This window comes from Rhinatrema bivittatum, chromosome 8 (assembly GCF_901001135.1).
Source record: "Rhinatrema bivittatum chromosome 8, aRhiBiv1.1, whole genome shotgun sequence".
NCBI classification, from domain to species: domain Eukaryota; kingdom Metazoa; phylum Chordata; class Amphibia; order Gymnophiona; family Rhinatrematidae; genus Rhinatrema; species Rhinatrema bivittatum.
Genome location: NC_042622.1, coordinates 145,258,391 through 145,270,634, shown reverse-complemented (window position 1 = coordinate 145,270,634; position 12,244 = coordinate 145,258,391). Strand labels below are relative to the sequence as shown.

At 42.7% G+C, this 12,244-nt stretch overlaps 1 protein-coding gene across 2 annotated transcripts in view; it reads left to right on the top strand.

Annotated features, from left to right (window-relative positions):
- The window catches only part of CDC42BPG (CDC42 binding protein kinase gamma), a 217,607-nt gene that overhangs the window by 56,591 nt on the left and 148,772 nt on the right, over positions 1-12,244 (top strand). For both annotated transcript variants that reach the window (XM_029611052.1, XM_029611053.1), the window contains exons 7-11: positions 2,309-2,509; positions 3,636-3,884; positions 4,106-4,185; positions 5,095-5,237; positions 12,015-12,145. In XM_029611052.1, coding sequence (XP_029466912.1) covers positions 2,309-2,509; positions 3,636-3,884; positions 4,106-4,185; positions 5,095-5,237; positions 12,015-12,145 — 804 coding nt within the window. The remainder of the gene's footprint in view (positions 1-2,308; positions 2,510-3,635; positions 3,885-4,105; positions 4,186-5,094; positions 5,238-12,014; positions 12,146-12,244) is intronic.

The window sequence follows — 12,244 nt, the reverse complement described above, 5'->3', positions numbered from 1 at the left end:
AGAGGGTTTACAATCCAAGGGCCTGATTCATCAAGGTATCTTCCCATAGACAAGGAATGGGAGAAAAGCCTTAGTGAATCAGGCAGTAAAAGATTGCAGGGAGCAGCAGTGGGATTTGAACCCTAGTTTCCCTGGTTCGTAGCCTGCTCCTCTACTCCCGCTAGTTGATGCCATTTACTCTTGCATTGTGAAGCTAAGGAGCACATGGGGTCAGCTGTGCTGTTTTTCCAAGATGGCACTGGTAGGGCAGGAGACCCCAGAAGGACCCTATAATTATAGGGTAAGCTTTTTTTGTGTGGGAGAGGGGACATTTTATTTTTTTTTGTGTGCAAGGGGTGGGGTTTACAGGGGGCAGGGCTGAGGAGGTGGTTGCTGTTTCTTCATGGATCACAAGGAATTTGATCCATGAGGCTGGGGGAGGCTTGCACTTGGTCATGCAGTGTGTCCAGTGCAAGTTAAGCTTATATATATATAATTTTTGTTTTTTTGTGAAAATAGGTCTGTGAAGCTTTTTTTGTATTATTTTTGGGGTTTGTTTGTGGGGTTTTTTGTTTGTTTTTGTTTTGTTTTTGCATGCATGTTTTTGCAAAATATTCCATTAATGATCTGCTTTGCATGTGTAACTCCTGGGTAAACATCCCATCTCAGGATCCCCAAAGACATTCCTCAAATGTTTAGGCAGACATTTTACTAATCCTCAGTTTCATTGCACTTTGTTTTATCATCTGTTATGATTTTATGTCAGATTTTAGGTATTACAATTGCTTTTAGGTTTTAATTTGTTTTGTATTGTACATATAAATGTATGTATGTTTTAGTTTCTCTCTATAGATCCTTTGTACATCACCTAGTGTATAGGTGATGAATACATTCTAAATAACGATAAATATAATGAAGTCCTCTTTTATTGATGATTCCACCTGATATCCAAGATTCCCTGACAAGGTGAAGATTATCTTTTAGTTCCCGAGTGGTGTTCAGCATGATTCAGCATTAAAGTCTCTCGTACACAGCAGTAATACTCATGCTAGAAGCATTTGATTCCATCAGGGAATCTTGGGCATCAGATGGAATTATCATTAAGAGAGGACTTTAATAACTTAAACATTTGAGGTGTGGTCTTTGGGGGTCCTGGGATAGGACATTAGCCCAGGAGTTATGTATATAAAGCAGGTCATTAATGTAGAATTTTGCAAAAATTGGTATTTTACAATCCATTTTACAGTTTCAGATCTTCTAATATCTGACTTTATACTTCTAATTAATATATGCTACTGAAGTCAATTGATTTTTTTTTTCTTACTCCTAATCCTTTCCAATTAATGGGGTAGTTTTAGAATTTCCTTCCAGATTTTAGTGGCTAGGATGATGACTCCCAATTTAGATGTACTAATAAAGTCCCATATCTCATACCTATAGTCCAGTTGTTCAGCACAAAATTCTTACTCCTTTATTTCTGTTGGTACCTGGAGGGAACTCCTCTTTAACATCCTGATGCAAGCGTGAAGCACCGAATGGGTGCCACAGATCTTCTCCTTCTCCCTAGGAATGAACCCAGATCCATTCCTCCACTGGACTTCCAATAGTCCATCCATGCTTTCTGAATGAGAAACACCACTCCTCCTCTTCTCTGAAGCTCCTGGGCCCTGGGATACTCAGGTTGTAAAAAGAACCTTAGAAGAAAGGGGAACCAAAATTAGAGAAAGTAAGGGTGGACAACCTTCCTCCTCCTAAAAGCAAAATGTTCCCAAGGAGACACTTTAGGTTAGTCACCCTTTCCACTTTCCTGAACCCATCTCTTCCCTAGAGACCTGAGGGCCCTCCCTATGACAATCAGGAAACAGCCTAGTGCAGTGTTTCCCAAGCAGTGCACCTTCAGGCCTGCTCAGGCGTGCCACAGAAAAGTCACCACTGCCTGATGCTCAGATCCAGACCAGCACTTTGGGTTCGGCCCTCAGCCCCTCACAAGAACACCAGCAGTGGCTCTTAAACATGGAGGAGTTCCTTTCTGAGAACATATGTAATCATAAATGCCTTTTCCTAGCTTCAGCATGAGCCCTGGAGTGTGGTAATTCATTTAATGGGTAGCATGCAGGGTATGGATAGTGGAGTAGAGCATTCAATTGAGTCTGTGTCAGTAACGTTGGGGGTGGGGGGCTGTGCAGCTGGGCCAATGTTGGGGGGGGGGTGTGGAGATTTGGGTAGGTGAGCATCAGCTGGAATGACAATGCCCAATGTACTGCAAGGGTTGGGGCCCACCTCTATTTGTATTTCATATGTGTCATCCCTTTCCCTTCTTCTTTCCAAGGTGGAGTCATCTGTAGCCGTGGGGACTCCAGACTACATCTCTCCTGAGATCCTGCAGGCTATGGAGGATGGGAAGGGGAAGTATGGGACAGAGTGCGACTGGTGGTCCCTGGGGGTCTGCATGTATGAGCTTTTGCTTGGGGAGACCCCCTTCTACGCTGAGTCGCTGGTGGAGACTTATGGGAAAATCATGAACCACGAGGTAACTGTCAGCACGCAGCTCCTGAGAGAAACGATAATTTCTGGTAAAAAAGCAAACCAAGGAACTAATGTCAAAGCTCTAGTAGTGGTTGCTTGTGGGGAATCCAGCTGGGAAACCTCTACCACCAGTTGTGAGCACAGAGTTGCTGACCTGTGGATGGGAAGTTCACTGGCGATTGTGTAATCCTCGCATTAATCATGCAGAGCGTCCTATAAATGATGAACTATTTGGCCAGGTAGTTCCTTCTTTGTCTTGTCTTTGTCTTGTCTTTGTCTTGTCTTTGTCTTGTCTTTGTCTTGTCTTGTGGCACCAGAATCCCAGCCGTAGCTCAATTAGAGCTACGGCTGGGATTCTGGTGCCACAAGCTTTAATTCACAACTACTTTGGGGGACCTTTCTCGTATTTTTTAATAGATATAAACAGATATGCCATACTGGGCCAGACCAAAGGCTCATCAAACCCAGCCTGTCTTCAACAGTAGTCAGTCCAGGTCACAAGTACTCTATAAGATCCTAAAGAGTAGATCCAGTCCTTCTTACACATAACCAGGGATAAGAAGTGACTTTTCAAAGTCTACATGGCTAATGATTTGTGGGCTCTTCTCCAGGAACTTGTCCAAACCCTTTTTAAACCCAACTGCTTTCAATACATCTTCTTGCAACACAGTTTAATTGTGCACGGAGAGAAGAGAGAAGTTTCTCAGATTTGTTTAAAATGTGCTACCTATCATCTTTATGGAATGTCCCCCTAGTTCTAGTAATATTTACCTGTCCAACCCCACTCAAGACCCTCCTTCGGTTTCTAGTCTGGTCATTGAAGCAGTGGTCCTGAGGCTGGGAGTCCTGCACCATGTCTCTTCGAGGACCATATATCATGGACAATAAATTCAATAACATCTGTCACTCTTACTGATGATGTCTCCTTCCCCTTCAAGGACTATGAATGCTGCCTCTGCAGCATCCCCAGCCAACCCAGGTTGCAATAGACCCAATCCAGAAATCAAACTGGGGACCATCCACATGGCCACCAGGCTGGTCTGGCTTGTTAATTTTATAGCAACTTTTTGTTAAGAAAATACCTTTTTAAATGTATGTTGTTTTTTGTTTTGTTTTGGTTTTTTTTGCAGGACCATCTGCAGTTCCCATCTGACATAACAGACATCTCAGATGAGGCAAAGGATCTGATTAGCCGACTGATCTGCCGAAAGGAGCACAGACTGGGCCAGGGTGGTGTTGAAGATTTTAAGAAACACCCCTTCTTCAAGGGCATTGACTGGGCCAATATCCGGAGGAGCACACCCCCTTACATCCCTGATGTGAACAGCCCTTCAGATACCTCCAACTTTGATGTGGATGACGAGTCCCTAAAAAGCTATGTAAGTGGAGGCGTTATGCATGATGTGAGAATCGTGTAAAATCTTGGTATTAGTTCGGCATCATTTCCCTTAGTGAGAGCTCGTTCTCCTTTTGCAGTAGCGATGTCAGTATGGAGGGCTTCCTGTGGTTAAGTGCACTTCCTTCTTTATACCAAATCCGTGGCATTCAGCAAGCAAGTAATGAGGAATTTTGGGGTATGTTTGTTTGTTCCTTTCTGTAGGAGACGCTTCCTCCACTCTCCCATGGTGCCTTCTCTGGCCGCCAGTTGCCTTTTGTGGGATTCACTTTCACCTTGGGATGGTGAGTTTTATAAACAAAAACTATAAACCAAACCCCCACAGCCTCCTCTATGACCCCCATCCTCCATCCCACCACAGCTGTCCTGTTCATCATTAGATAAGCAAAGTGTGCGCTTCCAATGATGATCAGCACAACTGAACCGCACTTTACCTAAACATTTCTGGATGTCAGGAATCTAACGAGAGAGGAGCTGTCGGGAGCTTCGAGGCTCTCAGTGCTCCTCAGGCAGGAGTGGAGAAAGAAATGAAATGAAATGAAGAGGGATAGCTTAGATGTCATATTTGCTCGGTTAAGCATCTATGGCTGGCAGCAGGATTATTGGTCTGATAAGGGTCCCAGAACAGTGTGATGTGGAGCAGGTTGTTGAATGCATTTGCTGCTGTGTGGGTCTCTACTTGACAAGTTACGACTCTATTAAAGTGGGGTGGGGTGCACAGGAGGCATTGTAGACTGGAAACGTTTTTATGGTAACTGTTTTTAAATCTTCTTCAAAACTGCATAAAAAGGAAATCGTGCTGTGAGCCTTGGAGAGAGGATATTTTTAGCTCAAGGGTTTGCTTATTAGAGAGATGCATCAAGGCAGACCATCCAAGAGGAGTTGAGTTTAAAATTAAAGGGAGACCTGTTTCAGGTTATGTATTGACTCTCTGGGTAAAAATGACCCTGAAGTTTTTGTCACTCCCGACTCATACCTGCTCAATTATCTGGTGAAAGTTTTTTGTTTGTTTTTTAATATTGATAGACAGCGATTGGATCTAACATGACGGGTTACATTTTTTTTTTTTTTAAATATATATTGTGACTGGAACTCAGTTTAGAACACCATCAAGATTAAAAACAAAAATTAGGAAAGTGAAGGGATCATTCCATTCTTAGTTATTCTCTGTTTTCCCTTCTGTATACCCCTAGTTCTCTGTCAGACAGAAACTCCCTGCCGAATGTCACTTCCACATCACCAGGAACCTTGCTGCACAACCAGAAGGGTGACCCTGCTGAGGAAAGAATTCGAATCCTAGAACAGGAGAAGCTGGAGCTCAGCCAGAAGCTTCAAGGTATAACTGTCAGGGCGCATGCTGGTCCTCCCCACCCCCATTCCCCATAACATCCCAAGAGAGGTAGGTGGCTTCCTGAGATTGCCAGGAAGAAATGTGCTCTCTACTGTTCCAGAGTTTCACTTCTGGGAATGTAATGGGATAGTGGTTTTACTGTGAGCTGAATTATCACCCTCTCCCATTCCCATACCTGCCCTGTCAGTCTCTCTCACATCCCTTTGCTTTTCATCAACATGCAGGTGAGCCTGATTTCAGGCCCTATCAGTTGGAACAATCTCCCCCCACACGTTCGTCTTGTATCTGAAATTAAGGAATTAAAAAAGGCACTAAAAACCCATATTTTCAAATGCGCCTTTCCAGATTAATATCTTAGTATTTTCCTCACTCCCTCTCCTAGCATCTCTTCTAGTCCTTCGATCCTGGCTCCTGCTGCCCTGCCTACTCTCCCCACTTCTATTCTCCTCTTTAGTGTATTTTTTGTTTATTATGTATTTTATTTTGTCATTATTTTTATTTTTATTTTACTTTGTTTTAACTTATTTTAATTCATATGTTTTACTTTATATTTATTCTAAGCATGTTTTATTGTAAACTGCCCCAAACCTTGGAGGGCGCGGAATATAAGTATTTTGAAATAAACCTTGAATGGCTTGAACCTTATCTCTTGCTTAAACTTGCATATACAAAAAGAAGGAGCTCCTTACAAATGCTCATCTCATGATGCTCACTCATCTTCTGTTTGGTATAAGAGACATGTAGGTTTGTGTGCATGTGGGCCCACTCTTGCTATTGTAAGAGGGCCTCTGGTCGCAAGTATTATGAAATGTCTGACGGTGTCTGGCCAATCAGATTGTTCAGCTGGCCAGTCATTCTAAGACCTTTCTCCCGACGTCACTGCTGCTATCTGCCTCTCTCCCCAGGCTTTTCACCACCCATATTCTCTGCATCGTACTCCTGCTTCTCCCCACCTCCTAGGGGAGACGACAGCAGGAGGAAAAAAGCTTTTAAAAGGGAAGGGCTGAGACTGATAAAACAAAGATAGGGGGGAGAGGTAGGAGAAAAGGAAGCAAATGAAGACTTCACTGAAGAAAAGATGTAAAGAAGAGCAAAACAGGCAGACATAGGTGGAAAAGAGGATGAGGCAAAAAAACCCCCAATCCAGATGGCAAAGGTTAGAAAAATTAATTTTCTGGAAAATATTTAGTAATCAATATAAACAATATTGGAGAACTCCATTCATACGAACCTTCTAGGTGACAGCAGGAAAAGACAAATTTGGCTCATCCTGTCTGTCCAGTTATTCCTGTCCACACTACAAAGGATACATCCCAGCTGCGGGCCGTAAAGTGTGACCACTTGTAAGATCTGTCCTTATCCACAACAGTTTTTGCTCTGCCATCTTGAGTAGATGAGCAGGAAAGATCTGCCACTTAGTATCCCCTGGCAATCCTCCCTTCACATGTCTAACCCCAAAGCTCTGTAATATCCTAAATATGTGGCTGATGCCCGAACATCAGCCTCCTAGGATTCCATGGCCTTTCCACGTGTTGCTGCTTCACCATCATGGTACCCTGTCCAAAGTATCATCGTCTGGATGGATTTTGGGTTTTTGATTGAAAGACTGGTTAATATTGTACTGCAAAACTTGTAGTGTTAACTGCATATAAAAATTTCAAAAGTACTTACTGGTTTAAATGATAGAGAAGACTGGCACTGGCCATTGAAGGTCATATGCATCTGCTGGCTTGCTGATACCCCATTTACATCATTTTTATAGGCGCTGGTGTGTAGAATATTTATTTACCTTGGCTCTGTTTTGATATGCTGGATTTATGTTCCAGGAGAAGCTGAATTTATTTGATCATAAATTGGGTCACTTACAGTTTTTTGTTACCAAAAAAAAATATTAGTGTTTTTTTTTTCTTTGGTACTAGACAATTGTTTATTTTGTATCAGGACACAGCATGCCAGTAAGAGAAATCCTCAGTACAGGAGCAGGCTGGACCCAGGAACAGGTGGTACGCAGGACAGGGCTGGCCAGGTACAGAATCTTCGCCTGTACCAGCCACCTCCCTCTTAGTTTGAGCCTTTGGGTTCTGGTGGCTGGCAGGACTTGACTGGAGGTGCATTCAGGAACAAGAATGGGGCGGCACCCACTAGGGCAGCTAAGCTGCACAGAAACAAACAGGGAATGGAAAGGTGTCCACAAAGACAGGACAAGAAAGTGCACTATAAGATAGGACGCAAGAACAAGGCAAAACAAACAGAAGGCCACAAGCTGGGTACAAACAAGAAGACAGGCAATCAAACGAGACAAATACAGACAAGACAAAAGGCCACTAAACTGGGGCCAAGCAACAAACAAACGGCCAGTGCAAAACTAGGAAGACAAACTACAAAGTAAGAACAAGGCTAAAGCCACAATCAGGAAGGACTCCAAGCTGAAGCAAGGAGCTCATGGTGGGGCAGGCTTAAATGGTAACATAGCAATGATTATTTAAAAAAAACAAAACCAAAAAAAAAACCCAAAGTGTAAGAATATCAACATAAACAGTAAAGATCTCACTTTAACAATAATTGTGTGACCACTGGTAAAAGCAATTGAGGAACCATATTGTGAATCCTCTTAGTACTGAGGAACTACTTGCTTCTCAGAAAAGCAGTGTCAACTTGGATGTCCACTTGTTTCTTAGAAAAGTGTTCATAAGCTGTCTCCTTGATCTCAGTGTTTGATATATCACACAGATAAGTGCATATAATGACTCTTATTATATATATATACATGCACATACATATACACATATATATATACAAACTACAAATATATAACACATTTTGGAGTAAAAAATATGCAAAAACATATCAATAATACTTTGAATGAATGACTAAAAATTCTTAGCACAAGGAGGGCTATTCAGTACTTCCTCAGTACTAAGAGGATTCACAATATGGTTCTTCAACTGCTTTTACCAGTGTCATAATTATGATGGTCATTCATATTTTTATTTAATAGTTTGGTGTCGCACATCAATTATTGCTAAAGTGAGATCTTTACTGTTTAATTTGTTTAATGTAGCAATGTTGGCAGGAAAAGACCAAATGGTCCATTCAAGTCTGCCTAGGAGGTTTTTTATGGTAGAAACTGCCACGCCATGCAGGTTACCCCAAACCTTATGTTAAGGATAGTACTGCCACTCTTTCTGGTTACACCCAAGCATTATGTAAGGGTAGTAATATTTACATTCCAAACCCAGCAACTGTCAAACCCATAACAAAATTACTGCTAGTAACGTTTTTACGCGGTGAGCAGCCACCTTGATAATTCAGACAATGCTGCTTGAACAGCATTGTCTAAATTAGCATTGCTTTTAGACTAGGCCAAAGAAGCAGTCTTTTTTTTTTTTTTCTTCTTCTAATGTCTTTTACAGTCCAGGGTATTGATACAGTCGGGGCCCACCTATTGGCTGTTTGAATCCACTTCCCCTTTTTCCCACCCCCCCCCCCCCCCACCATTGAAGCGGGGAGTGATGTTGCATTTGCAACAAAAGAATCAAGGCTAAGAAGGTAATCCTATGCCCTCTTCTAAGGGTAATAACTGCCACGCCATGCAGGTTACTCCTACGCATCCTTTTCTTCATATCAAACCATGCCGAGTCAGTGCTGGAATTATGACTACCAGTAGGTTCTCCAAGCCATAGGACTTGGAGGACTAAGCAACCAGGACTGTGGCCCACTGAGGGCCCCTACTGATGGGAGGATTGCGCTGCAGATATGCACCCTTACATTTTGAGACTAGGGTCCTGATTCATCAAGGACTTTTCTCTTAGATACAGAATGAGAGAGAAGCCTCAATGAATTATACTAGAGCAGGGGTGGGCAAACTATGGCCTGCAAATCAGGCTAGTCGTTGATTTTTTTTTTTTTTTTTCCCCAGCCCGGTAAATGTTTTAAAACAAACAGTTGTGACCTACGGTGTCTGTCATGTGCAGACTATCGGGCCATTACAGTACAGAGCGCTCCAGTGGAGCACACTGTTAGCCCGGGTTTTGATGCGCTAGCTTTACCCCTTATACAATAAGGGGTAAAGCTCCTCTCAACAGAATTCTAAACACTCCAGGTCTGCTTACCACCCTACTTCTGATCAAGCCCAGGCCGGATTAAGGGGTAGGCTACCCAGACAATCACCCGGGGCACCAGCCAGTAGAGCGTTGGTTGCCTCCCTCCATTGTGGAAGATCCGATGGCAAAAGAGGGAGCAGGCTGTGGGGCTGCCTGGCATAGCCCAACTTGCTGGCAGCTGAAGATGGCTGGAGGATGCAGGGCTGTTGGTGGAGTCCAACCCACCTGCGGCACATTCTTCACTTCAGCCGCACGGTAGCCATGGGCTACTGTGCGGCTGAAGTGAAGAATGTGCCGCATGGCTGCAGAAAGAGAGCCACTCTGCCTGGTCTGCATGCATATGGGGGAGTGGCCAGGCGAGCGCTCCCTTGTGCTGCAGCCATCTCAGGGCTCTTACGCTCCTATTTGTGAGCAGTGGCAGTCACAGGCAGGGCTGGAGGGCCTTACCACGTGGTCTAGCACAGGCTCTGCTGCTCTGGCGGCCATTTTGCCAGTTCCCGTACTAGCAGACTCGCGTGGGGCAGGGTTGGCGGTGGTGTTTGGGGAGGCCGCAGTGCCTCCGACCCTGGTGCCACTGATTGTTTACATAGGGGCCCTAATGTTTTCCCCCTATGGAAGCTAGGAGACCTTTCACTGGAGTTCTTTTGATTCTTGCTTCAGGCCTTCTGTACATTTAAGTGGCCATTAGTGCGGCTGCAAAGGCTGTAAGGTTCCTGAGCCCCTGCCCCCTATTTTGGCATCACAGGTGCCACCCAAGAGAGCGCAGGCAGCCATTGAGGCCCCAGGCCCTTCATAGGAGGACCAGGAGAGTTTGGAGGGCTATGGAGATGAGGCAAGTTTGGTCTCCTTGGAGGAAGGAGAAATTCCTATGGGCTTGAAGGATGATTGTCATACACCTGTTCATTAGGGATTAAATTGGAGCTTTGATAGAATAGGTGGTTTCCTGCTTGCATCTGAAAGATGTGAAGACTCGGGATATGCCGGTGTGGTATCCAATTAAGGGGAAGCAGAAGTTCACTAGGACTTTCCCCATGTACCTCAAGATAGAAGAGATGATGCTGGCTGAGTGGGAGTCCCTGGAGTCCACACTCATAGGGCCGAAACTCTTAGAGGTTGTACCCTTTTCCAAGTCTTGACGTAGACCCTTTAGTCATGATGGTGATAACAGTGCACTACTATTCTGGTGGGAGCATGCTCATGAGTTTGCCTTTTAGAGAGAGATTGGGAGCCTGCTTGTGTGTGTGTACCTGTGTAAGAGTGTCTACAATCTCAGGCTGACTGAAAATTAAGTTTCCAGGTATGGAAGGGAGGATTTTTTTTTATCCTTAGTTTTAATTATTGGGTGTCTATTTGTAGTTTTAGACTAGGGGATGAAGGAGGTTAATAACTGGATAGAATCTTAGGGGATGACCTTAAATAGTGGAAAAATAATTGACATGGTTAGTGTGAGAAGATCAGTCCTCCCTGCATTGACTGATATATTTGGTTACCCTGTAAAATTACAAAGTAAAGTACGGAATCTAGGTATAATGTTGGATTCCAGTCTTTCAATAAGAGTTCAGGTTGCTAATGTCAGAGTTTCTTTCTTTTAATTAAAAACGATCCATGCTTTAAAAAAAATTTTTTTTTTTAAAAGCATGGATATAGTCTGGCTTAATACCACAGGCTTAATACCACAGCCTGTACTACCACTCTAAAATCCTCAATGGATAATATATATATATATATATATATATATATATATATATATATATATATATAATTTATTTATTTATTTATTTAGAGTGGTAGTACAGGCTGTGGTATTAAGCCAGACTATTGTAATGCTATTTATTTTGGGCTACCAAAGGGGATTATTAATATATTACAACTAGTGCAAAATGCTGCTATACATGTTATTTTTGGGTTGCCATGGGGATCTACATTGACCTCTTTACTTTTAAACGGGAGAATCTGTTCCAAAGTTTTGACTATGGTACATAAAACAATGTTTATGGATGAGTATTGTTTAATGGGAAGATTACAATGGTATTCCCCACTGCGTGTTTTACAATCATCAGGGCAAAATCTACTTGCTCTTCTGTCTGTTGCCCTTGTTAGGTTGGAATCAGCAATCCATAGAGCTTTCTCCTTGGCAGTTCCTTCATTGTGTATAATGTATGTCAGGAAAGAGATTATTTAAAGTTTAGGAAACAAGTAATGGCATTTCCTTTTACAAAAGTATATGCTGAGTGACTGCAGATTTAAAGTGAGTTTTTAAAATTGTGCAATTTTATTTTTTAATGTTTAATGTGTATATTATGTAAAGTGTATTTTTGTTTCTATGATTTTGTGTGCAACAAATTGTGAATGTGAAAGATGTAATCCGCCTTGAAGAGATGGAATGGGCAGAATATAAAGTGGAATAATAAATAATAAAAGTATAAATTATTCCGCTTACTCAACTCTGCCCTGGAACTACTTGAAAAACTTCTCACTTAGCCAAATAAGTCATTATCTGGATAAGTGCTAATCATATTCAAAACTCTGTACTTATCTGGATAACTCAAGTTATCCAAATGAATGCCTTTGAACATTGACCTCAATGTCTTTCTTACACCAGTGCAGTTTTGCTAACCTCTTTAGTATAGTTTTATTTTTACGTTTTTGTTTTTATGAGGGCGGTCAGTGAATCACATGGAAGGGGTGCAGGATTCCAGGACAAGGTTGCAGGATGTAGAGAGCCCCCAGATTGTAGTGCTGGAAAGGAAGCTGAAATTACTCCAGCAGGAAAAAGAGGACACTCATAAGGTGAGAGAAGGGGAAGGGGTGTGAGAGATTGGGGAGAGTCCATGTGGGACTTTCATTTTGAAAGCCTCACGTGGACTTTTTTCATGGGTACATTGGACC